General features: G+C 41.1%; 4 protein-coding genes across 4 annotated transcripts in view; 2 read left to right on the forward strand and 2 right to left on the reverse strand.

Annotated features, from left to right (window-relative positions):
- The first annotated feature begins 2,854 nt into the window (after positions 1-2,854).
- Positions 2,855-9,572, forward strand: LOC109431411 (SREBP regulating gene protein). The gene is made up of 3 exons (XM_019707627.3): positions 2,855-3,138; positions 8,862-9,179; positions 9,235-9,572. The coding sequence occupies exons 1-3, from the start codon at positions 3,037-3,039 to the stop codon at positions 9,499-9,501; spliced, it is 687 nt and encodes a 228-aa protein (XP_019563172.3). The 5' UTR covers positions 2,855-3,036; the 3' UTR covers positions 9,502-9,572.
- LOC109431412 (scoloptoxin SSD14) overlaps positions 9,559-27,936 on the forward strand; it is a 114,321-nt gene continuing 95,943 nt past the window's right edge. The window contains exon 1 of the mRNA XM_062845697.1: positions 9,559-9,698. Coding sequence (XP_062701681.1) covers positions 9,616-9,698 — 83 coding nt within the window. The 5' untranslated portion in view covers positions 9,559-9,615. The remainder of the gene's footprint in view (positions 9,699-27,936) is intronic.
- On the reverse strand, positions 9,569-10,909 carry LOC109427671 (probable isoaspartyl peptidase/L-asparaginase GA20639). Its single transcript, XM_019703257.3, has 2 exons — positions 10,364-10,909; positions 9,569-10,304 (listed from the first exon to the last, which is right to left on the reverse strand). Exons 1-2 carry the CDS (start codon positions 10,751-10,753, stop codon positions 9,720-9,722), a joined length of 975 nt encoding a protein of 324 aa, XP_019558802.3. The 5' UTR covers positions 10,754-10,909; the 3' UTR covers positions 9,569-9,719.
- On the reverse strand, positions 18,388-27,536 carry LOC109431443 (isoaspartyl peptidase/L-asparaginase-like). The gene is made up of 3 exons (XM_019707648.3): positions 27,170-27,536; positions 26,696-27,094; positions 18,388-19,069 (listed from the first exon to the last, which is right to left on the reverse strand). Exons 1-3 carry the CDS (start codon positions 27,227-27,229, stop codon positions 18,473-18,475), a joined length of 1,056 nt encoding a protein of 351 aa, XP_019563193.3. The 5' UTR covers positions 27,230-27,536; the 3' UTR covers positions 18,388-18,472.

Raw genomic sequence — 27,936 nt, forward strand, 5'->3', positions numbered from 1 at the left:
CGATACAAGATCTTGAGCCCCCGTTACCTATGGCCAACGACGAGCTCCTCGCAATAGCGAAGTCGCTTAAGTTGAACAAGGCTCCGGGTCCGGATGGTATACCGACAGTAACCATCAAGACGGCCAATGGCTATGCAGATGTGCCTAGACAAAGGCGAATTTCCGGAGAGGTGGAAAAAACAAAGATTGGTTCTACTTCTCAAGCCCGGGAAGCCACCTGGCGACCCGTAGGCATACAGACCTATCTGCGTTCTGTACACCGCTGGAAAACTGTAGAAACGGATAATTCTGTTGAGGCTGATGATCTTTTTCGAGAAACCCGTTGATTCTGGCCTGCTGGATAACAAGTTCGATTTCCGGAAGAGACACTGTTAGGGCTGTAACCAAAACGGCTGAGATAGCACTTCAAATAAAGCGAACGGAAATCCGCTATTGCGCGATCTTCATGCAGAACGTAAAGAATGCGTTCAACAGCGTCAGCTGGGCCGCTATCGAGTGCGCCATACACCACCTAGGAGTCCCGATAGCCTCTACCGGATATTGGAGTGCATATCTATGACACCGAGGAAGGCGAGAGGAGCTACAATATCCCCGCGGGGGTACCTGAGGGCTCCAACCTGGGCCCGGTACTATGGAACGCGGCGTATTGAGGCTCAAACTTCCACCGGGTGTAAAACTGACCGACTTTACCGATGACATTACCCTCGTGGTATACGGCGAATCGATAGAAAAAGTGAAACTGACAGCATTTGGACGTAATTGGTATACTGGGTGAGGTCGAGACATTTGGCACTCGCGCACCACAAAACGGAGGTGGTGGTGGTAAACAACCGCAAGTCTAAACAACAGACAGTGGTCACCATGGGCGGGTGCACGATCAACTCTAAGCGTTCACTGAAGCAATTGGGCGTCATGATCGACGATAATCTGAAATTCGAAAGCCACGTGGGATATGCCTGCAAAAAGGCAAGCGTGGCTTTGTCAGAGATAATGTCAGGTAGCTCGGCAATAGTCTCGAGTAAGCATTAGCTGCTCGCGATATTGGCGGTCTTCATACTATGGAATGGCGCCGCCGCATGGTCGACTGCCCTAGTGGTAAATCGAAACGTGAAGCGACTCGAAAGTACCCACAGACTGATATGCCTTAGGGTGGACAGCGCATACGTCTCGAAGGGCACGGTATGCGTGCTAGCGGGCATGATGCCCATAGCACTAGTGGTGGTAGAGGACGGAGAGTGCTTCGAGCGACGTGGCATAAGGGGTGCGAGACGGATCGCCAGAACATCGTTTATGTAGTGCCAGAGAGAACAGCGGGTAATCTAAATACTAGCCAGGACCCGAGCCTCCAGGGGAAAGAGAACAACTCAATATGGTAGCTGGTATAACGCTTACTAATAGAAAGTACTTATGTACGCCCCCTTTCTCTAAGTCATCCCTAACGGGCTTACTGCGAAGGGTTTTTAAATTTTGAAAAATGTATTGATTTTTTTATTTTATATGAAAGAGCACCTTTTTCTGAACCACTATGATTGTGTTCATATTTTTAGAACTTTGTTTTGTTACCTAAAATCAATTTCAAAAATATTTTTTGGAATCACCTTTTAACAGCTGGGCAACTATTTGACAGCTCCGCCCAGTACAAAATGCGACGAGGGGTGATTCGACAAATCGCTCGCTTACAAACTTCAAATCGATTTTTAAATAGATTCCCGGGTATAACAATTCATGAATATGGAATTATCTCAACACCGCTAAAGAAGCCAATTCTCGCCAAGCCATGCTCCATGTGGCCTGCCCATCTTGCTCTCTGCGCTCCACGCTTTGTTGGGCTAACTGGACCAATAGCGCAACTTTGCAATGTTGTTTTCCGGCACTTTTCCACCTTAGGCCACTTTCTGGATTCTGGGCTCGCGATAAAGTGCAACGGGCTGGTGGTTCATTTTCCCTGCCACACACCATTATCTAGCACACCGCCGAAGATCGTCCTTAGCATACGTTTTTCGAAAACTGTGAGTGTTTACAGGTCCTCCTCGTGTTCCTCCATGTCTCGTGTCCGTAGAGGACCACCAGCACAGCAAATAATTTTGTAATATCCAGGCGCGTAATTTCTGTCGATGTATCCATTTTTGAACGTAATTTCATTCGGTTACATCGTTTTCCAACATTTATCACACTCACCATGTACACGCTGGTTGGCACCGGAAAGTGTCAACAAACCCATTCCAGCAAACACTCAGAAGCAGTATCATATTTATCATCTACCTTCCAACTCGGTGAAATAGCCGAGAGGTAAGGGATTCGCCTCACAATCAACGGTTCAGTGTACGAATCCATGCCAATATTTTACTTATATATGATTCATCAATCGTTCCGGTTCTAGCGATTGCTAGACTCAATTTCAAGCAGCGGCGGTTGATTTGCTGTGTAGAATGGATGTAATTTGTACATCATTTTTACGACGCGACTGATGTGCAGCGAAAATGATGTGATATTACAAATTTTTTTTTGCTGTGAGTCTTAGTAGCGTTTTATACATGGTGCATATGGTGCGTGGGTGAATCACATGTCCATCATTATTTTAGATAAAGTTAAAATGCAAACAATCACTGGATTGAAAAGCTGTTTGAGAAATAATAATCATTCAATAAATTCATACTGAAATTAATAATAAACCATTTCTCGAGGCATTCTTTATAATTGCAAGACTGGGCATATGAGCATATTCAACAACAGAAAATTTGAACGACAGGTGTCAGTTTCATACAAGTTCAGTGCAACTTGTGTGAAACTTGAATATCACTCTCACAGCTTACTTTGACAGCCAATTTGTAATTTATGTTTGTTTGTTTTGCTCCGTACGTTTGTTAACATTTCCTGATGTTTCATAAGTAGTTCACTGCAACAACATTACAAAAATCCAATTCCCCGATGTATTTATCGTAAGTTGTTTCTAGTAAGTTTATAGATAACGCCCGCAAGATAACACGTCGACAACAACAACCGCAAGCCGGAGTGTGGTGACTCTGCGGGCAGGAAATGTGGTATGCCGTGATCACTCGGTTCCTTCGTCGTCGGATTGTGCTGGCGGTCATCTTTCTGCTGTCGCTGACGTACTGCATGGTGCGGCTGATTGGAAATGTAAGTATTCTACTGCTGTTTTCTTTACAATATTGTTTTGAATGCTAAGTCGCTGAAGTTGAAAGTTTATATCTGCATTGTTGCTGTGATCGAATAAGTTTAAATTTTACACATATTATTTCTCTGATATAAGGTAAACAAAGTGGAGTTGAATGGACACATTTGTTTTTGTGTGCGTTTAGCTGCAGCTGTTGACGTTGGCTTTCTCGTGGTTTTGCGTGGTTTACTAATTACATCGGAAGTCTCATGCGGGAGAAGAAATCCAGGAATACATCCTCATAGTCCGCATACAGTAAGAGCCCATGTACGGTAGGTGCAAGGATATCCAGCTCCAGCATTACAATGCTGAGGATGACGGATCCAGGAACCTTTCGTAAAGGAAATTTCCTTGATTTCCTTGGACACAAAGTATCCCGTGCCTGTCACGAGAGGGTGGCTGTGAAAAGATTCTCCAAGCGCCGCTCACTGCATCTTCGGAACCATTACGTCAGGATCAATTACGCCTACCAACGAGTAGCTGAAAGATGCTTCTTACAGTATTTATCAGCGTGGTATGCAAAGGAAGCTCAAGTATTTCCCGAAACAGTTTTGGGAGTTTGTGAACGAACAGCGCCATGAAGCTGGGTTGCCGTCGTCAATGACGTTCAACGAAAAAGTAGCTTCAGCATGTACTCCACAGGATATTGATAATCTCCTCTCTGAGAAATATTCCAGTGTTTACAGCGATGAGATGTTGAGTGATGTGATGACCACATCACACTCGCAGCCAGCAACGTTCCTCCTTTTGGCCGAGCTCTGAGTAGTGTCGACATCAACGAGGATATGATTACCAAAGCATTTCTGAAACTAAAGACTTCGTACAATCCAGGACCTGATGGAATACCATCGGCGATTCTAAAGGCACAGAATGGTAAACTCACAATACCGCTGCTCCACGTTTTCTGCATTTCCGTTTCTTACGGCATTTTTCCATCCTGCTGGACACTCGCAAACATGTTCGCTGTTCAGAAGAATGGCCACAAACGCGAGGTTAGTAAATATCGTGGCATTACCTCGCTTTGTGTCATAGCCAAATTGTTTGAGATTGTAATTATGGAATCTTTACTCGCTCACTGCAAGCCGTACAGCAACACCGATCAACATGGATTCATGGCGGGTCGCTCAAAGACTACTAATTTGTTTTGTTTCACCTCACACATCTACGAGACTTTTTCCGAACGCGCTCAAACAAATGCAATTTACACCGATTTGACTGCAGTCTTCGATAAACTGAATCATCATTCAGTTCGCCCCAGGGCGCTTCGAAATAACTCTATGTTACGACTGCCTTTTCGGCGCACCAATTACGGCCTAAACAGCGCACTAATGGGCATTCAGCGAACTTTCAACAGGGCGGCATCAGTGTTTGATTTCAATTTTAATCGTGAGAATGTTCGTCGTAGCTTTTTCGCATTTTTTTCTAGATCGGATGATGATTAGTATAGGTTGCAACTCATGTTTTTTGTTGTACAAATATCTATGTCTAGTTTAAGTATTATTCAAGCATTGGGACCATTGTTGTCTGTTGGTGTTGTCCATTAAATAAATAAATAAATAAATCATATCGCTGTTGTAAAACTCGATCGGGTCGGGATATAGGGTAGCTTTTTGCAATGTTGTCATTCGTATCTTACCGGTCGCTCTCTGTCCGTCATCATTGGCGACTGCTAATCGCCTTTGCTGCTACGTCCGGCATCCCACAAAGCAGCCATCTGGGACAACATATTTTCCTCTTCGATATCAACTCGATGATTGAAGATCCACGGCTGTCATATGCGAAAGATCTAAAGCTGTTCCTTCGAATTTGCTCGCTTGAAGACTGCGATTCTCTCCAACGTCAGGTGAATGCATTTGCTGATTGGTGTACTCTTAATCGAATGGATGTTAATCCGTCAAAGTGCTCAGTGAATTCGTTGTCACACAAAAAAACGTACAATACTGCACAAATATGTTTTGCGCGCTACTGAAATTGGTCGTGTTAACCGAGGTGTTAACCATATCAAATACCTGGGAGTTATTCTTGATAATAAAAGCTCTACTTCAAACACCATGTCAACTACGTTGTTTGAAAACCCTCGGGGATACTGGGATCCATCTCCAGGATTGCCAAAGAGTTCACGGATATCCACGGCCTGAAATCTCTGTACTGTACACTTTCTGGTTCTGTATTAGAGTACTGCTCAGTTGTTTGGATTCCCCAGTACAACAACGCTGTCCACCGAATTGAGTCTGTGCAACGGCGGTTTTTGAGGTATGCACTACGAAAATTACCATGGTCGGACCCGTACCGATTACCAAGCTATGAAAATCGATGTCATCTGATAAACTTGGAGCCACTTACTGTTCGCAGAGATACTGCTAGGACGCTACAGATTTCGGATACCCTGCAAGGCTATACATACTACCCTACTATTTTGCAACGGATAAACCTGAATGTTCAACCACGGGCATTTAGGAACAACTATATGTTACGATTACCGATGCAATGGTCAAACTTTAGCATGTTTAAGGAGAAACTTCAAAGAACACAAACATGGCTGCCACTATGGCCGACTTGGTCACCTACTCGCGTTTTCAAGAACACCAATCTTGAAAATACGTAAACAAATGCGCTAGCCTCTTTTTACAAGTGAGCAAAGCCAAGATTAACAAGTGCGGCATAGTTTTATCACAGACAAACAGACGTAACACTTGCGAAATTTCCATCGACCACGCTTTTAACGATCATTTTAAATTTTCATAGTTGTGGCCTTCACAACCAGAGGCGCGCGCATCGTTTTTCTATGCGTTTGACGTTTCACTCTAGCGCCTTCTGTTGACGATATTGCACAACACAGTGATTCGTGCAACTTTCCCACCAGGTGATGATAGTGTGAACTGGGCGATGGATTTCTATGAAAATCGTTCAAGGTGTTACGTCTGTTTGTCTGTGGTTTGATGCTTCTTTCGTCAGATTTGTGCCTCTGAAGTTTGTATGCAATATTGCAAAGGGATTTCTTGATTCTTGCTTATGAAGCAAACGTGTGACCAATTGCGCACGGGCCCCGGCACTCTCTCCGTTTATGACTGTGGATTTGTTTTATAAAGAACGCAACGGATTTTTCGTCCAGTGGATAATGTCTATAAATATCAAGTTTCAGAAGAAGGTTCCAAATGGACCGAAATGTCGGACAAGATAGAACAGCAGTTTTGTTTTCTGTCAAGACTGGGAAAAGACATCTCCTGATATCAATCAAACAGACGAAAAGAAGTAAGAAAGGCTGATTGACCATGTGCAATTTGAGTTGAAGAAGCACATCGACATAGCACAGAGTTCTCTGTTGACATAGTTCCGCTCGGAATTATTAATTACTTCCTTGGTCTTGAGGTGAGCTGTGTTGCTAGATTTGTGAGCCAGTGTGAGCCTGGTGGAATAGGGTATTGGGATGCTTCGTTGTCATATTCCTCTCGTTCGGCCTATCTCAATGTTAACCAAAAACTCAAACAAACACGCATAACTGGATATCGGAAAAGCTATGCGCCAAACAACTGTAACATTTCGTTTCAATTCTAGCACTTTGGAGCATTAAAATTGAATGAAAATGTCACTTTGTTTAGCTTTTGTAGGCACCATGATTCTTCGGCTTAGTGGGTAGTCTATACACATGATCATAAATGGCATTATTCTGGAACATTTCGAATTGACTTTTCAATAACTGAACATTTAATGCGACGGTCAAAGACGCTATTTTGAACTTGTATATTTGTTTTCGACGAATAATAGCTATTTTACAAATTCAATGTGGGCCGAATATTGAGGACATTTTTTTTCCCTATGTACCCAAATCTTGGCCCATCAGTAAAGTGACGTCAACAACACCGATAAAATGACGTCAACAACATTGTTTGCGTAAGAACCAGCAAAAACGAACAGGAAGAAAGATTTTGTGTGCGGTGACTGTAAAAATATAACACAATAATAGGGTTGCGTTGTTTTCGTTACTTAATTAAGAAAGAACTTTAGTTCAAGTGATTTATTTATAGTATTTTGAAAATTCGGCTCCAAAAATCTAATTTAATAGTAAGATTGGTGAACAAACAGAGATAATACTTCAGCAGAAAAATTTAAAAAATGAGTTGGTAAGTGCTTCTAGTGCATGGAAAGCGATAGGCCAACGTTGTATCCACTAATAGGCCAATTTGTGTACCATAGACCAACGTTGCATACCATCGCATCGAATCTTTTCAACTTAATTAAGTAAATTCTTGTATATTTACGTTAGTCCAATTGGTGAAACATACATTGCCTAGAGTGTGTAAAAAGGTCAACATATTACTTCTAGTGCTATTAATTCATGAGTTATGGTCAAAATTGTCAAGGCGGCTTGTAAATTAGGCCAAGGAATGGTACATATACCCTATATTCAGCAAACTACACGAATATCAAGACTTTGTGACTGTAAGTCGGTGCACAACAAGGAGGAGCATCCGCTTCGTGGAAAAGATAATCACTGTGTCACTATCATCGATTGAGTCTGAATACATTGCGCTCTGCGATACAACTCAGGAGGAGATTTGGCTGAAGCGCGGACATCGGAGTGAAGTAGAATGGACCGACTTTGCATTCATGAGATCCTAAAGAACGAAGAAACTGTCCAAGTATAGTGAAACTGAAGAGAGGTTCGTACAGAATAACTACAAGAAAGGTATGGTCAAACTGGAATATATGTTTGTGACTGAAGACATGGCTACTGACGCCCTCATGACTAATATCGGTAAAGATTACTATGTTCACGAAAAGGAAGAAGTGGATAGTCTGAAGCCATACTTACTTTACCGGTAAGGCCTGAGTGTCCTCTGCTATACATAGGAATCGTCTTCATTCTACTCGGCCCATGGTTGTGTGTCTCCAGTTTCACACTCTGCGAAGGGTCCGCAGATCGTCCTCCACTTGATCGACCCACCTAGCTCATTGCGCATCACGCCTTCTTGTACCGGTCGGATGACTCTCAAGAACCATTTTAGTCGGGTTGCTATCCGATATCCTGATGACGTGATCCGCCCACCGTAGCCTCCCGATTTTCGCGGTGTGAACGATAGTTGTTTCTCTCAGCAGCTGATGTAGTTCGTGGTTCATTAACCTTTTCTAAGTCCCGTCTTCCATCTGCACTCCATTGTAGATGGTACGCAACACCTTCCGTTCGAAAACTCCAAGGGCGCGTTGGTCCTCTGCACGTAGTGTCCATACTTTGTGCCAATAGAGAACTACCGGTCTAATCAGCGTTATGGAGATAGTTAGCTTCGTGTGATGGCGAACTTTGTTCGTTCTGCGGAGTTATAAGTATGCATGATTTCCTACCACAATGTGCTCTGAATTTCTCTGTTGGTATCGTTATCGGCCTTGTAGGCGGCCAGCAGTCCGCCCAAGCACAGGAATTCTTCAAACGCCTCGATTCCATCACTGTCGATTGAAATTCGGGGGCGGTGATTCTTCCCTGGAGCCCTTTAACGTCATGTACTTTGTCTTCGACACATTAGGATGTAGCATAGATTATCTAATTTGCTGTGTTTAATGATCACCCTCTATGTGCAACTTTTGCACCATGATCGTTAACCGTAGTGGAAACGCTTGTAACGCTAGTGAAACGCTGATTTATGAAAGCGCAAGCCCATTTCAATCCCAACTTTGTTTACTGTACTTTCAGAACGTATCGCTAAACTTGGACGGTGACCTATTTCAAACGGGTCTACAGCGTGAGAAGCCCATCATCTGGACCAGTTCCGTTGTGGAGGATCGCAACCGATCTAACGATCTGTCTACAAACTGTCGAAACTCCGTTCAAGGCAAAGCGCTCATTGTTGACGACCGGGGCTACGTCTGTACCAGGTTCGAGCTATTGTGGACGGGATGTTGCAACGTAGAGGTGGAAAGCACTAAACTGTTCCACTGCGAGACGTGCCTGAGCAGTAATTGTTGTGCAATTTACGAATACTGCGTATCGTGCTGTATGCACCCAAACAAGGTTTGTTATTTGGTATCTGTAAAGTTTCGTTTGATCAAATATTTGAATTTTGCAGAGGCCGTTACTAGAAAGGGTACTGGCGAAGGCAACCGGGCGACAAATCGCGGTCTATGCCACAGTAAACGACCAATACGAACTGTGCTTGACAAAGTGCAGAACCAACTCACATTCAGTGCAGAACGAGAACAAATATCGTGATCCAAAGTTGAAACATTGCTACGGCGAAACCGAAGAACAGCTCACTGGGCCGAACAGCAGAAACAGTGCCAGTGGTGCGGTGGACACAAGTGACAACAATAATCCTCTAGTAAATAGTGTGTAGGTGTGTGAGATTGCTGATAAACTGACAAATGCATGCGGCTTGTGATAAGAAGATAGAACCCGTTAAATGAACTTGGAATATTTTTGTATTTGATTTGACGTAAAGCATCCGAAAATGAATCGCAACTTCGAAAGGCAGATTGAACACTTCAAATACAGACTGACATCCGCACATAAATATCGCCGCCTGGATAAGCGGTAAGTGTGTTCCGATTATTGCTATTCCTGTACAGTTTCTTCTTGGTGCTGGTTTTGTTCAATTCCGTACTTGAGTTGTGTTCCTTTGATATATGCCCACGCCATTCGCTTTGAGGTGAATGATATGCCTACCTGCCCTTTGCGATCAATGGTGATGGCGCCTGCTGTTCCAACCAATCTGTCAGTCATTGCTTTACAGGAATTTTCCGTCGCTGTTTGAGCGTCTTCTCCAAGGAATTCAATTCTCTTGAGAATATCATGGGCTAACGAATATTTCATAATGGTTTCCCCGTGACCTGTGGTAGATACACCTCCTACCAGATTATCCGCGTACGTTCCCGCTCCTACCAATGGGGTGTCGCCAATTCTTCCAGGAAGCTTTCCTGTTATACCACCGGTAGATGTTGCAACAGCTATATTCCCAGAACTATCGATTGCTACCGCACCAACAGTGCCCACTTCTGATTTACTGTACTTATTCGACGAACCAATCTCCGTCCGAGCGAACTCCACTTCACCTCTACGTTGGCCTTCTTTCCACTCCTCCAGTGCTTCTTTGGCATAATCGGTTACCAACTGTCCAGGAGGATCCATTATTTCAAATCCCTGAAACAGATAATTGATGTTAAAAATTAAACGGAATCACTCAATAAACAAGACAAAACCTCTTCAGCAGCGAACCGCATAACGCCTTCTCCGCCCAGAAAGTTATGCGGAGTCTTCATTACTCTCCTCGCCAAGCTTATCGGATGCATGATATCTTTGACCAGCGTGCAGCAACCTGCTCGCAACGTCGCCCCATTCATAATGCTGGCTTCCATTTCAACGTTTCCTTGCGTCGTCAGTACTGACCCATATCCAGCGTTGAAATACGGATCCAGTTCCATGCTACGGACCGCCTCCTCAACAGCATCCAAAACGGAACCAGTTTCCCGGAGCTTTGCATAGCCCACCTTGGCAGCCAACTTCACACCCACCAGTTTTCCTTCGACCCGTTCGGACGGAATGTCTCCGGCACCGCCGTGGACCAACACAACTGGTTCGATGGAGGACATATTGATGCTCAAGATGCGTCTTCACACAACAGCGTTCTGCGTGCCACTGATTGATGCGGTGGAAAAAATGCCATCTCACAACACAACATTTCGACCATTTGCCTTTATTCATGCAGTGGCTGAGTTGCAGTTCCAACGACCGAAAGACTATACAGCTGATTGGTTGATGATAACAGTTCCGTTCATTACATACTCGACCATAGTGGTTTCACAGCGCGGTGTCACGAACACTAATGCAAATTTACTGGTTGAAAATATGCCCATTTGATTTTGCCGGGAACAGCTGATTTTTGTTTACTATTTTCAACCAGTAACTCAGGTAGTGTTCGTGTAATTCAACGTGTACGTACATGCAACACCACTAAAAGCAGAAACCACTATGTCCATTATTATGTTCACTGAAAAAGCTGTATGTCTGCTTGCTTGCAAATGGTTCATCCAAGAATTAAAAATTGTATGCAATAATTGGTTTGCTGGTACAGGGGTGATCAAAACTTTTGAAATTGATATGGCATTCATCTGTAAAAGGTAACGTATTTATTCAAACCAAAACATTTTACAAACCTTGCAATGTCCTACAACCTCAAAAAGATTGTTTAGTAGCATTGCAAAGTATCATGCATAACAACGACTGCATAGCAAGCGTAGAAGGAATTGTGTTTGCGGTAGATTTTGTAGACCTTGAAAGCATTGAGCTTCCGGATATTTTGCAAAACTCAGCATGTCTGTCTATAAACCGGCAGATGCTATATAGCTAGCAAGTTCTGAACTTTAGGACATTTGTCAAACATCACAATGTCTGACAATAATAAAAAGAACTTCTGGTTGCATACCAGCAGAGATAGCCAGCAAGCGTAGATTGAATGGTGATTGTGGTATATTCTGCATGATGTAGACCTTGAAATACCTGAGCTCCAGGACATGTTTGCCAATTCTCCATATCCGACAACCGTAGAAATGTCTAAGTTGTGGAGCATCACGGATATAAGAGGGCAATAACTGCAAATGTAGATTGAATGGCTTAAGAGGTAGATTATAAGGAACTGGAAAGTCCTGAACTACAGAACATTTTGTATACCTTACAGTGTCGTGTTAACTTCAAAAATATTCTCTCGTAGCATTGCGGAGTACCATGGATAGCAAAGCGCAAGCGTAGATTGAACAATGATTGTGGTAGACTTTGTAAAACTAGAAAGTTCTGAACTTCAGCACATTTTGCAAACCTTTCGATATCCGAACCGTAAAGAGAACTTCTTATTGAAAGTTGAAAAACAACTTGGATAACAATTGCCAAAAGCCGCTATGTTAGGTATATTGATCTGCGACTGCGGTTATTGACTTGTTGATCACGTAAGTCTTAATTCAAGGATCGTTTGGATATCGTAGAACATCCAAATAAAACGAAAACAGCTGCCGCTTTTGTGTTGCGGCTCTAATAGTATTCGGACATACTTGACCCATGAATTTGGCTTGGCTTAGAATATGGCTTAAATTCCATTTCTTCCGGAGTTTCTCCAAAAATTCTTCCCGGAGATTCTCTGCTTTCCATGAAACGAACCCTTTCAAATTCCTTTTGAAGATTTTTTGTTTTTTTTTTACATTTATCCAACATTTCCATCGGAATTTCTCTATAGTGCTTTTTGAAAATGTCTTCTGAATTACTTCCGAGAGAATTCTTTCCGATGCTCAATTGTTATTTTTTTTCGACGATCTAGGACGTCTTCAAATATTCTTCCTGGAGTTCATTCCGCATTTATTTTAGGTTTATGTTTTGGTTATATCTACTTATTACTTTTATACTTCCTTCTGGAATTCCTTACGAAGATCCCTAAAACTCCTTCTGGAGTTCCATTGGAAATTTTTAGTAGGACTATTCCGGTTTTTTTTCTCCCAACCATGAAGTAATCCTTGCAGGAATTTGGGGAAAATTATCTGGACGAATCCGATATCAGGAAACTTCTCGGGAGAAATCTAAGGAAGAACCCCAGAGGGAATTGCCGGCGGAATCCCAGAGGAGAAATCGCTGAAGAAATTCTGAGACGCATCTCTGATAGAATCCCGGAGGAATCTCATCAGAAATCTCTCAAAAAATCCTGAGAAGATTCCATAAAATAACCCAGAAGGAATCCCTGAAAGACTCTCACATCGAGTCTCTGAAGAAAAACTCAATGAAGGATTCGCCGGAGAAAACTTTGAAGGAATCCGTAAATAAATATCGGGAGAAAACCTGCAAAAAAATCTGACAGGAATTCCGTGAGAAATCCAGGGAGAAATTATTGACGAAGTAAATAATTAAATAATTAAATTGGGAAAGTAGTCGCAGAAGTCGCCAGACTGAATCGAATTCATAAACTTTATTAAGACGAAGTTATAAATTCCTAAACAAAACATAATAATCAGCTCCAAATTTGATTGGTTCAACTTACCTTTAGTGATTCACTACTTTCCACATCCCTTTTGATAGCTCTCCAGCATTCCTAGGTTGATCCGTGAGCTATAGCGAATACATGTTGGTGATGAGCACATATGTATCTTAGCGTAAATATCATGTCCCTTATCGTTTCAGTAGATATCAGAAAATGAACACAATATCTATCAAACTAATTATTAAATTCTCACTTATTTCTATATCAAGGTTGTGAGCTACAAAGAAAAATAGGGTTCACACACGGGTATTTCACCTTAAGGTGTCATAATGCATCACTAAGTTTTCAAACGAATCATTGACTTTTTGCTTTTCAATGATTTCGCGTTTTTGAAGTGATACAAAACTGTCAATACTGATCACAATCACTGCGAGTGAGCATATAGGATGATACTTTCTCATTCGAATATTCGCTTTGGTGGCAGAGAATTGTCAATTTGAAATTTCGAGCCACATATGGTCGGCGTTAAGTCAGACCGGACCATCTGTTTTTCAATGATTTCGAGAAAATGTCCTGCAAGCACTTGAAATTTCAAATATCTGCCATAAGTTTCAGAAATACTATTATACTTGTATGTAATGACACATTTGCATCAAAATAACGTCGAAAAGTTCAGGTTTAACGAATTCCTCAGCTTATCTTTAACTACCAGAAAAATCGCGTAGTCACTGCACGCCTACCATATCCAACATGGCTGCCGATGCTGATGATGCCGTAAAAAGTCTTAAGCTTATAAATTTTCCTATAAGTGCAAGTTATTGGTACGATTATTTGTTTTAAGCGATGCCTGAATATAAGTTATCAATTCAATTTAAGTATACCAGTAGTTAAAGGTAGCTTTAAAAGAACAAGTTTGTAGTTTATCTGACTTTCACGTTTTTGCCGATCATCGTTCATGACAGAGCGATCCGCCTCGATGACGGGTTGTGTCAGTTGAGGGTAGTACTTCTACGGGTAGTCATGGTAGCGGTTCTACGAGGGGCATGCTGATCGACGGGTGCGCTTACACCTTAAGGACAAGGTATTTGGAGTACATTGCTCAAATTTTCTGGAGCACCGTTTTTTAGAACCGTTGAACGGATATGGATTAAAATGCATCACGCTGTTGACAACCACTGAACAATTAGCGTGATGCATTTTCATCCAAATCCGTTCAACGGTTCTAAAAAACGGTGCTCTAGAAATTTTGAGCTATGTACTCCAAATACCTTGTCCTTAAAAGAATCCCGGAAAGAAACTCGGGAGAAATCCTTGTAGGATACCTGAAAAGAATAATTTAACTAAATGTTGGAATGTAAAAATATAATGCAGAAGGAATTCCGGTAGAATTCCTTGAAGAAATCTTGTGGAAATTCTCCCTGAAACCTCGTGGAGACATCCCCTGGAATTGTATGATTCCACTACTTGGAAGCGCTAGAGGGCATGCATGTTTTTAATTAAATTTTTCAAAGGATCCTGATTATTTAGAAAGATTGTTGCTTCGGTAAAGTTGTTTCATAAGTCAATGACACATTCCAAGCACTTCTATACCGCGATTTTTGAACTTCATCGATCGATATTTCCGAGCTCTTGCTGCCGATTTTGATTACAGCCTGGATTCGCTGGTTGGGTCACGATTGCGCCCCGATTAGCGAATCGTGTTCGTTCGTTGGGGCAACTGACAACTGATCAAAATGCTCTAGACCAGGGCTGCCCAACGTACGGCCCGCGGGCCGGATCCGGCCCGCGAGGACATTTTGTGCGGCCCGCGGCACGATTGGACAAAAATGAGAGAATTTAGCCTGAGATATTATTATCTATATATATAAAAATGAGTTTGAGGTTCCTTTGAGGCAACAAAACTCACGAACGGCTGAACAGATCGGGAGGACTCTTGCAGGGTTTGATTCGTATTCATGATGGCTGTGTTTATATATAAAAGAAAGTTACGAAAATCAACTTAAAAAAAGAGCAATTGTGAAATTACTGAAATTGTTATGAGCGGGGAAGAAATTCAAAACGATCACAATAAAACCAATCTAGAGTGCGGTGCCAAAATTACTCCCCAGCAGATGTCAAACAATCACAATCAAAATGGCAGTACAACGTCTGCCGGGACAGCTAGTTCTGAATATTTTCCTTTTTCAATGGAAATGTATTTTAATAATTTAAAAAAATAAAATGACTTTTTAGAGTATATTTTGTAAAATTTTTAAAAGATTTAAAAGTATGCAAGCATTTGGTTTGAGTGTCCTACAGAATTGATGTAAAAGATTCTTAACAATAAAATAATGCGTAATGTGAAAATTCGCTTGATAAGATTGTAAAACAAAATAGAAAGATTACGTCATAAACTTAATTTAGGAAAAACATGAAAAATTTAATCACAATTTTTGAAGCTTTCAGAGATTTTTTTGTGCCATTGAATAGCTCTGTCTGGTAAAACATTGAAACATGTTATTGAAACTTCCTAAATACTCTGTCAAGCTCCAATATTCTGCAAAAAATCAGAAAACATGTCAAATTTCATTAGAAACATTAAACTGCAAAAAAGTTCTTTTCTATTATCTAGCCATGTTCAGAAAAGATATAAAAAATAATGTATTATTAACGAATTTTTATTTCTGGCCCGTCGACTGGTATGCAGTTTCACCAGTGGCCCGCGGCCGAAAAAGGTTGGGCAGGCCTGCTCTAGACACTCGCATGTGACGGGAATTACGTCACCAAACACTAACATACTTGCACAAACGTTCTGTATATAGAAGTTGCGATGCGGTGGCGGTCAGACGTCAAACTCGTTTTGACATCGATTTTGACACTGACAGTGCTTTTTAGTTGGGTTTTGCCCCAACCAGTGAACATTCAACCATCGAGACAGCCCATATAGCGAGTCTCCAACGAACGAATCGGCACTGTATTATTGCATTAAAATGAAGATAATTACTTATATTCTTTGAATATTACCTGAAACTTTAAAAACTGCTTCTAAAAAGTAGTAAATTCTTCAAAATTTCGGTCAAAATTCGTCATTTTTTTGCGATGGTGTCCCGTTACGCTGTATTTCTTGATTTCTCTCGAAGTACAAAGGTCCAATTCCCAATTAGAAACCATAAAATAAATCTTCTATTCAAATCTGATCGTTTGATATGCTGGTTAGCATGTATTTAACAACATAACAGTTTTTGGAATAAAAAGTTTGAGTCTTGCGCAAAACGTAACGCGTGGAATGTGCCCAATGTCTTTAAGTTGAATAGTCACTTGAGTTTCTACCTGTGGTAGTTTCAAATTTACAAAAAAAAAACTTTGTCGGAAGCTGCAACCCTCTAAGACGCATATTCAGAGCTCTAGAGAGTTTTATTGTAAGATCAAAACGAAAGACGTTGGAATGTAGTACCAACTAATCCGAAGCACGTAGCCGAGGATTACCCGCCAAGATCCATATTTAGAGCTCTGGAGAGTTGTATAAAAAAAACTGGTCAAAATAAGTTACTGCAGATCTATACCCAAAACCAAAGATGTAAACATCTGGCAACTATCGAATCAAAGCACTTTTCCGAAGACTGCAACTCTGTGGATGCAAAATTGTCTAGAGCAGTTACAGCCAATCTAGACCAAAGATCTAGAAGGCTTGCAAATGTGATACAAATCAATCGAAGATACTTCTACGAAGACTCCAACCCTCCAGGACGCACATACAGGGTGTTAGGTTCATGGGTACAAATTTTTTAAAGGGTGATAGAGGACCATAAATGGTGAAAAATATTATTCCGCATATGGTCAAATTTCAACCGTTACGTAGCTATTGAACTTTCCATGTTTTTTGATTATTATCAAAAACAAACTCATCGCAGTTTTTTACCCTTATTCGAAAGATTATTGAATTTTCTATATGGCATCTTTGAATCGATTGGTTTAGTTGAATAACTTAACCTTCCAGGACGCGCGCCATCAAGCAATCGAAACTGCAAAGCGCTCGTGCTGTATGCAAAGAGCGAGGTTTTTTGGTAGTGTTTTACTTTTTACAACAGCGCGCGCGCTGAAGGGTTAATAACGCCAAACTTCTAGCTCTTATTGTTTTCTTGTAATTTTGATTTAAATTTGCGGTTTAGTACAGTGCGTAAAAAAGTACTTACCATGACAGTGGCAAATTTATGATCTAAAATGCGATGTTTAACTCGAAATTGCAAGAATACGATAAGAGATAGAAGTTTGATGTCAAAGAACGAATTGTAGAGTGGAACAAAGTAAAACACACTACTTTTGAGCTATTTGCTCTAGAAAACTTAGATATTTAACTAAACCAATCGGTTCAAAGATGCCATTTGATAGAAAATTCAACAATCTTTCGAAAAAGGGTAAAAAAAAACTGCGAAAAGTTTGACCATTATCAAGTTATAGCCAGTTAAGGCAAAAAGAGTAAAAAACATGGGAAGTTCAATAACTACGTAATGGTTGAGATTTGACCATATGCGTAGAACAATCTTTTTCCCCATTTATGGTCCTCTATCACCCTTTTAAAAGTTTGTACTCAGGAACCTAACACCCTGTATAAAACACTTGGTAATGATATCAAAATGTACAACAATTCTAGATCATTTAAAGTAGATCTAGACCTAATACGAAAACGTAAAAATGTAGTTTCAACCAAACTGAAGCACTTTGCAGAAGATTCCAACCATCTAGGATGCATATCGAGAAGACTATAATATCGTATTTAAGGATGAAACTTATCTATAGCAGTTTCAGCAGATCTAAATCAAAACCAAAGACATAAAAAAAAGTAGTGACGCATTCTACCGTGATGTGATGTTACAACGATTTGCCGCCTTTTTTGTTAGATTTTCCACTATATCTTTTAAATACGACCGTAAACCTCTTTTTTTTTGTATTCGGATTCCTTGTGAAATTTGCAGTAAATATGATCTGTTGAACATTGATATTTCATTGGAAAAGGCTATTCAAAATAAGAATTAGTAGTGTGACGTTACAACGTTGTTACGTTGTAATCATGCAAGAAGTATGGATCTTCTGAACAACTTCTTAGAAGAAAGTATCCTGCTATATTCTGTTATTCCCAAGATATTCACTTCAAAGCACAAAGGACTACAAAGGACGGTGGGCGGGCGGATATGGGTTGAGCGAAAGGATAATTTATTATCCAGAGTGACAGGCTTCGTTTGAAGGATGAGTTTCTTTCGAAGGAGAAAAAATATAAAGCTTCAATTTTTTGTTAATATGAGGACAGCTTCCAAATCGTTCAGTTTTTTTTCTTGAAAACCATCAAAATACAAATATTTTTAAAAAATACCATTGATCAATCATATTCCGCGGACAACTGTTCCAAAATTGACCACACATCAAGCATCATCTCTCCCTCAGACAGTTGCTCCTCGATGATTTCCCCCTTTCGGACGCCATACGCAATCGTCTGGCCTCGCTGATACGCCCAAGAGATTTGCTCCGTATTGCACACGATTGCCACATTTCCGTTCGCATCCAGCCCAACAATGCCGGCCGTGCCATCCAAGCGTCCAGACATCGCAGCCAGCGCATCTTCGGATGCTTTGATCATGTCATCTCCCAGGTATTCCATACGCTTCAGAATGTCGTAAACCAGCGACACCTTCATAATGGTATCGCCGTCGCCGGTTGCAGAAATTCCACCGATTAGATTGTCTGCATACGTTCCCGCGCCGATAATGGGCGTATCTCCGACCCTGCCCGGCAGTTTGCCCGTCAGACCACCCGTCGACGTAGCGGCGGCAATGTTGCCAAACCTATCGATGGCCACCGCCCCCACGGTTCCTCCCTCGCCGGTGCTGGGTTTCTCGTTGTTTTGCTTCCATCGGTCCAGGGAGTCCTTGGCATATTGCGTCACCAGTTGACCCGGCGGGTACATTATTTCGATGCCCTTAAATTGTTGTTCAAAATTACTTAAATGGAATGTGGTAGATTATAAACTGGCGTATTCAGAATCCTCAGAATCACTTCGTTCCTTTCGTTTTTATGCAAAGCTTACCTACAGAGGATAAGTAAAATGATCAGGACATGCAAAAATTTTCTTTGTGAAGGGTGTTCAACTTGCGTAAACTTTTCGTGAAGTGTATCAAAAATTCGTCAATGCTCACTGTTGTTATTACCTAGTTGTCTATCATCCTCTAATGCCTATTTTTATATTTTGATCTAAACATCGTTTTTCGCCATCTAAAATCGGTTGAAACATGCTTTGGTGAAACATGATGATTTTTTTTAATTCGTGATTTTGTGAAATTTGATTTTGATTGTTCTAATTTTATTTCTGATAATCCTTAAACTTTAATTATTTTCCTGGATTCAGAATTTTCAAGAAGAAAACATTTTGAGATTTTATGATTATTGTTAAAATATTTTATTTCTTTTTCTTGCACATTTTAATTTTCCATCTAACTTTAAAGAAAATAATTTAAGAGTGTGTTCAACTCTCCTAAACTTTTTCATTATAATAGAACAATTCGTCAAAAAATTAAAATATGTTCTTATACTGACTTTTCGACCCTCTCAGCAGAATACCCTCTTCGAATGAGTGTAATCAGTTTTGTACCTTTTAACGCGTATCTGTCAAAGAAGACGGGTTTGGTGATGGTGGTGTAGTGGCTGCCGCTTCTGATTCTTATGCAGAAGGTCATGGGTTCAATACCTGGCCCGTCCCTTTCATCCTACTTTGATTCTTTCTATCTACTTTCTCTCTCTTTACTCATGTATATTGATATGTTCATAGCCATTGCTAGAACCAGAAATGAATTGCAAAAATTCGTTTCCCTTCCTTCCAACTTCCACAGCACAGCGTATATAACGCCTACAAGTTATGCAACCAAAGCGAACTGAGCCGCTTGTCCTTCATAGTAATCACCACACCATCTATCGCCTTACGGACATCCCCAATCCATGGATCGCATCACCGACCCAACGTTGACTCCCAGATCTCCCATCCTTTCCGCCTAACAAATACCACAGTCCGTGCGGGTTGTGGAGATGCAGAGGTGCTCTCGGTCTTTAGTAGCAACAACCAGCACACTCTAACATTCCTTTCCCTTCCCAACTGACGATAAGGACATGGCCGGCACCGTTATTGATCAAAAATGAGCTGCTTAAATTGCACTTTGAGAATAAATGGAGTGTCCCAGCCCTTATTCATTTGGATCTCAGTGCAATTGGTATCAGCTCAGATCAATCACGGAGGAGTCAGATTTGATCGTTTTTGATCGTTTTGTAACGCGTATCTGTCAAACGATAAGCAAAAGAGGTCGGAATAAAAATATGTTATTTGTTGCGACTTAATACAAAAGAAACACATTGGCGTAGCTAGAGGGGGCGCCTGAATCCACCAGACACCACAACTCTTAGGTGAATCCCTGAAAAACATGATTGACGGGTTACTGAAATTTCTATACGAAGCCCTGAATTATCTTTTGAAAAGATCCCGAGAGGAATTTCTGAAAGAATCACTACAGGAATTCCTGAAGAAATCCCTAGAGGAAATCCTCATGGAATTCCTGCAGGTATGCCTGGAGTTAACACTGTAGGAATACCTTAAAGAATCATAAGAGCAATTAAGGGAGGAATCCCTGGAAAAAAATCTGAAGAAACCGCTTCAGTAATCCCTGTAGGAATTCCTAGAAAAAATTCTGGATTGACCCTTGGAGGAATTTCTGGACATTCTTGGAGGAATCCCTAGAGGAATGCTTGGAGAAATCACAGTAGAAATTCCTGATGCAATTACTAAAGGAATCTCAGAAAGAAATTAGGATAATCTTCTGGACAAATTCTTGGCAGAATCCCTGGATAAGTTCCTGGAGGAGTTTCTGAAGCAATAATTGGAGATTTTCTTGGGGGCATCCCTGGAGAAATTCCTGGACGAATGGCTGGAACAATCCCTGGAAAAATCGATGAATTCCTGATGGAATCTTCAGGAATTCTGAGAGGGACCTTTAGAACAGTGGTCCTCGGGCATACTGTCTACGTGGGCCACAATTCTATTGTACAAGAAGCTAGAAAAATTCCCGGAGCAATCCCTAGATGAATTCCTATAGAAATCCCTGGAGGAATTCCTAAAGGAATTGCTGGAGGAATTTCTGCAGGAATACCTGAAGGAGTCCCTAGGAGAATTCCAGGAAAAAATCCTGGTGGACTTCCTGGATAAATTCCTGTATAAATTTCTGGAGCAAACTTTGTGAGAAATTTTGAAAAAAATCCCTGGATGAATTCCTGCAGGATTCTCTAGAGGAATTCTAGAAGGACTCCGTGGAGAAATTTCAGAAGAAACCTTTTGAAATTTCTAGAGCAATTCTTGGAAGAATCCCTGGGGGAATCCCTGACGCAATTTCTGGAGGAACCTCAAAAGGAATGCCTGGTGGAACTTCTGGACAAATTCCTGGCGGAAGCCCAGGAAGAATTCCTGAATAAATCCATAGAGGCATTCTCGGAGAAATTCCTGGAGGAATTCTTGGGTCAATTCCCGAAAAAAATCCTGGAGGAATTCCTGGAGAACCTGGAGTAATTCCTGGAAGAATTCTTGGAGGAATTCCTCGAGGAGTTCATAGAGAAATGTTTGGATGAAATCCTGGAGGAACGCCTGGAGGAACACCTGGAATAATTCCTGGATAAATCTCGAAAAGAATTTCTGAGGGATTTTTCAAGGATTTCCTGGAGAAATTCCTTGAGAAGTCGCGGTAGTAAATTCTGAAGGAATCCCTGGAGGAATTTCTGGGGTAATTCTAAAGAAATCTCTTGAGGAATTCCTAGAAGAAACTTTAGAGAAATTTCTAGAAAAACTCTTGGAATAATCCCTGGGGGATTTCTGGGAAAAATCCCTGGAGGAATCCCTGAAGTCATTTCTGGAGCAACCTCAGGAGAAATGCCTGGAAGAACTTCTGGACAAATTCCTGTCGGAAACCTGGACCCAGGAATTCCTGGACCAGTTCCTCAAAATCGTGGAGAAATTCCTTAAGGCGAAATTGGAAGCGTTTCCTCACTTTTTGTTTTTTGATTTTTTATTAAATAACGAAGTAATATTTTCAAAATCGGTTTTCGTACACATGTAGAGTAAGGATCAAGGTATCTTCTGAATTTTTTGTGGTGGAAAATGTTTTTCGTTTTTGCGGAAACCATTTCTGAGAAAAATTTCACCAAAAAAATGGTTTCTGCAAAAATGGAAAACATTTTCCACCTCAAAAAAAAAACAGAAGATACCCTAATCCATACTCTAAATACATGTGTACGAAATCCGATTTTAAAAATATTGCTTCGTTATTTAATAAAAAAACAAAAACATGGCGAAATTCTTCTAGTTTTGCCTTAAGAAATACCTGGCGTTATTCCTGAAGGAATTCTTGGAGGAGTCCCTAGAGAAATGCCTGGATATAATCCGGGATAAATTCCGGGAGAAATTTCTGGGGGAATTTCTGAAGGGATCCCTGGATGATTTCCTGGAGGACTCCTGAAGAAATCCTTGAAGGAATTCTTGGAGTAATCTCAGGAGGCATTCATGCAGGCATCCCTGGAGGAATTCTTGAGGTAATTGCTGGATAAACTCCGGGAGGAATTTCTGAAGGAACCCCTGGTGGATTTCCTGAAGAAATCACCGTAGTAATTTCTGGAGGAACTCCAGTAGTAACTATTAGATCAATTTCTGGAGGAATGTCTGAAGGATTTCCTGGGGTAATGCTGAAGAAACATCTTGAGGAATTTTTGGACGAATCCTTAGAGAAATTTCTAGAGAAATTCTTGCAAGTATCCCTGAGGGAATTCTTGGCAAAATCTCTGGTAGAATCCCTGAGGAGGAATGCCTGGAAAAATTTCTGGACAAATTCCTGTCGGAAGCCCAGAACAAATTCCTGCATGAATCCCTAGAGCAATTCCTGGGGAAATTTCTTGGAACTATCCCTGACAGAATTCCTGGAGAAATCACTAGAAGAATTCTGGAATGAATCTGTGGAGAAATTTCTGAATTCCCAGAGGAATTTCTGGTGGAATTATGAATTATGAATTACTGGAGGAATTCAGGAGGCATTCTTGGAGGAAATATTGGAGGAATCATCGGTGGAATTCCTGGAGAAATCTCTGGAAGAATTCTTAGAGGAATCCCTGAAGGAATTCCTGGTACAATTTCTGGACTAATTTCCGGATGAACTCCTGGAAAACTTACTGAAGAAATATCTGAAGGAACCCCTGGAGAATTTCCTGCAAAAATTCCTAAATTTTATTCTTGGTGGAATTCCTGGAGGAGTCCCCGGATAAATTCCAGGATGAAATCCTGGAGGAATGCCTGGAATAATTCCAGGATAAATTCCCGGAGAAATTTCTGGGGAAATATGGAGTCCCTGGAGTATTTCCTGGAGGATTTCTGAAGAAATCCTTGAAGAAATTTCTAGAGGAATCTCAGGAGGAATTCATACAGGATTCCTGGATTAACTTCGGGAGGCGTTCCTGGGGGAATTCCTGGACAAATCCTTGTATAAATTTTTAAATGAATTCTCGGAGAAATCCTGGAGCAAGTCCTGGAGGAATCCCAGAAAGAGTTACGAAATCCTGAAATCCTGGATTAATTCCATGAGAGCTTGGGTATAAGAGGGTTAACGATAATGACTCATATTTGCACAAAACTGGATTATTCTTCTTGAAGTTAAAGTGCTTCTAGTAAAGTGCATAATCTGATGTTTATAATTATTAACTTGTTTCGTAAAACAAGTAAGTTTGTGATATTTTTGAAACTATCGTTATGGTCTAGACTCTCAGTCTTAAGGGAAATGTGGAATGTTAACTTTCGATTATTCCCGACATTTCGGTCCTTTGCGACCTTGAGGAAGATTTGCTGGGAATTTTGTGCATAAATTAAGTCAGACAGGGTTTGCTCCTGTGCATTTGATATGAGTCTAAGGGGGTTTCCAGGAAGTTCTCAGAGAGCCCAAAAAAGGGGTTACAAGGCGAATCAGGGGGCGTTTCAAGGTCTTGTTTCGGAGGATTTCAGTAGGCGTTCCGACATGATTAGATGGAGTTTCAGGGGAGTTAAGGGTGATTCAGCAGGAGTCTGAGATTACTTTTGGAGTTGGATTGTTTTGCCGGTGCTACCGTAGCCTCGCTGATCTCGAACACGTTTGTTATACTCGGTATCGTATAGGGAATGTGTTCCATCAGCAATCTCACGCTCCCATATTCATCCTATTCGAAAACTAGCGATTACGGCACCGATTGATTCCGTTCTTTTTGTTTTCATGCGTGCTCACTCCTATCAAAAAATACAAAAATAAGAAACAAAACAAACAACGCTTCCATCCTTTGTTTTTGAAAATAGGAGCCACATGCTTAATGAGGGAACCAGTACCCTATGTCCCCTCTGGCTCAAAAGGGTTAAAAAGTGTTACTGTTACAAGGGATTTCAAGGGCGTTTCAAGTAATTTCAAAGAATTTAAGGAGATATCAGGAATGTTTTAAGAGCGTTCTGATAGGTTTAAGGAACGTTTGACAGCATTTGAGTGGGTATTGGTGTATTTCAGAAGGTTTCTTTTAATCCGTTTCAAAGGCATTTCAAGGGCGATTCAATGAGATCATGTATGCAGAGGCGTTCCAAGACATTTCAGGACCCAGTGAAATCCTCTGAGACGTCCTAAAACTCCCCTGAAATTTCCTTTGCCCCATAAAACGGTTGTTAGGCCCCCTAAAAGGCCCATGAGACTCCCTGAAGTACTCTAGAGACTTCATAAAGCTCCCTTGATACACCCCTGAGACCTCCTGGAGCCCCCTAAAGCGCACCTAAGACTCCCAGAAACAGCTCTGACATCCCTTGAAACACCCCTGTGACCTCTCTAGGACTCCCTGGAATTCCCCCTGTAACTCTCTAAAATGCCCATGACACAACCTGGAACGTTCCTGGGTCCCCCTGGAGCCTGATTTTTTTGAAACACCCCTGAGAGCCTCTGAAACGCTCTTGAGATCCCGTTAAGCAACTCCTGGATTCCCCCTGTAATCCCCTCTGGAACCTCCAGTCCTCCGCTCCTGAGACCTCCTAAATCACCCCTAAGAGGAACTTTCGACCGCTCATGAAACGCCCATGAACATTCTTAAAGCTCTTCTGAGACCTCTTAGAACCCTGGGACACTGTGGGACTCTCTGAACCTTCCTGAGACCTCCTGAAATGGCCTTGAGATTTCCTAAAACGTCTCTGAGAGCCCTTGGAAAGGGAACGTTTGCAACCGTAAGTAGTAACGGGTTGCTAAATCTCACATCTGATTTTTTTTTAATTTTCTCTATGATGTCATCAAATATATGTGCTGATTCCAATTGGTTAACGAAACTTAATAGCTCTGGGTTAGTATGGCTTAGATTTTCATCGAATTATAGTTAAAATGTTTAGTATATTAGCAATGTTGTCTTATGACAATTGGGCGCGCAGTTTAAGGATACTCACTTCTCCGGCTTACATTAACACAAGTTAATAATCCAATATATGTATTTCAATAATATAGGCATTAACTGATACACTGTCCTGAAAAACTAGTCATATATGCCCAAATTTACTCTGTGGTAGCTCTTTGAAGTTTTTGCATATTTTTTTTCCAGAGTTTTGTAAGCATAGAGTAGATTCGTGTCTTCCACGCATGCAAAAATCGTCAATTGCCAATGTTTAGACTCCATGAAGACGAACAAGATCAGCGAGAAATTTGTTAACTAAACAAACTCATCCAACCTATAAATATGAGATCAGTGTAAAGCTTTGCATTCAAACTGGCAGTTACCGGTTGCGGTTTGTTATCAAAATATTGAACCAACCAGAAATCACAGCGCAACAGATTGTTTTCAAAATAAAGTCTTGCACGTTTGATTCATTAGTCAGTTGAGTCTAAATGTTGTGCAAACTGAAAGTGTCTCATAATGAGATTGAATAAGTTGATGTAGAATTGAATTCGATCCACGTAAAATCAACGAAGAAATATATCTTTAACTCAGGTACATAACACCAAACAAAGCTTTGGTTTATTTTGCCCACTTATTAGCAACATCAGAAGAAAGAGGGACACAACGCAACGTCTAAGCAAAGGAGGGGTTCTCAGCAAGCCTCGTTAGATAAATGTACGACTCGTGCTATAAAAATCTTCATTTTGAAACTCTCTACATCAATAATTATTATTGGGTCATTCATAAAAAAAATCCGTATCTCTAAAATTTTAACAGACTAAACAAAAGCTTGTCCGGTAAGTATCCTAAAAAAGACACCTATATTTCAAAAGGGCGTAACTGCTTTTGAATACATCAGCTTCTTTTGAAGTATTGGATTGCATTCAATATTTCTCACGTAATTCGCAGATACTAGATAGGTTCTACAACTATTTGGTTTCAAAAAGCATTTACGCCCATTTGAAATTTTGGTGCCCAAATGATCTATTCCTAACATTTCTAAAGATGCCAACACGCTCTCTGCGCTCTACACTCTGAAGGGAGGGTCAACAAGCAGGGGGACTGCCAAACACACCAAATAAATTTGATGAGAACTAAAGAGATTTACCTGCTCCTTCGTAAAGTCCACCAGTCCCTGTCCGGCTAGAAAGTTGTGCCTCGTTTTGTCCATCACCCTTCGGGCCAGTGTAATGGGATGCAGAACATCACGTACACCGGCTACACATCCAGCTTTCAAAGTTGCCCCATCCATGATGCTGGCATCCATTTCCACATCTCCGTCGTAGTTCAGCACGGATCCATATCCTGCATTAAAGTTGCTATCGCTTTCCATAATCCGCACTGCTTCCTCGACAGCATCCAGCACAGTTCCGTTGTTCATCAGCACCAGGTAGCCGACACGTGCAGCCAGCTTCGAGCCACGATATTTGCCAGGAATTCTATCCTCGCTGATGGTCCCCGCCCCGCCATGCACCAAAACAATCGGCTCAATATCAGCTATTACCACCTACGATAATCGGAAGTGCAATAAACTCATTCAGTCACGTTCCGGCGACACTGTTAGTAAACGACGGTCACTCACATGATCGAAAAGATGAATCAGCAAAAGCAAAATAATCGGAGAGGATCTAAGCGATCGCATTGTGCTGGTGGAAGGTTCAACCTTTTGCAACTGGTCACAAGCGTGAACTGAGCTGGATCTATAAATTGAAAAGTGGCTACCTTTCTACACATTCCCGTTCAAACAAAATGCATGATATTGTTTTCCACAATTGAAGATGGTTCAGGCTGGCTATCTATTGAACCCACACATAACCAAAAAGATCGCCATGATATCAAAATGAAAGGCAAGCCATCACCGGTCGTTGTTATCTGCGTGGAATTACAATTGATGCCATTCGCATGCGATTAAACTTATCGAACAGGTACTTGGACATAATACTGGGGAGACGCTTATATAAATTTGCATCGGTGAGGGGGAAAAGGTGTTTAAATTATGACTTTGCAAAGATAATTTTTATTTTTGAGATTCAGCGTTAAACTGCTGTTATCACTTTGGACTCGTGTCTGAAGGCGCCCATGATAATGCCAAATTATCGATGGTTTGGTCTATTGAGGAAGTTATGTTGAATATTTAGCTAGAACTTAAATGGGTTTGCATTCATAATTTTGAAAGTTATAGCATGATTGGTCACTTAGAATACATTTGGACATTTTGGAATCAGTTAACCGATTTTCTGAAATTTAGTTCCGGAGCCAAGTTTTGAAAAAAGTTCAATACTGTCATGCGACATTTCAAACATCGCGGTTTTTGAAATTCACCATTCTGTGCTAGTTTTACATTGTCCG

The sequence above is a fragment of the Aedes albopictus genome, chromosome 1, assembly GCF_035046485.1.
Source record: "Aedes albopictus strain Foshan chromosome 1, AalbF5, whole genome shotgun sequence".
In the NCBI taxonomy this organism is placed as follows: Eukaryota; Metazoa; Arthropoda; class Insecta; order Diptera; family Culicidae; genus Aedes; species Aedes albopictus.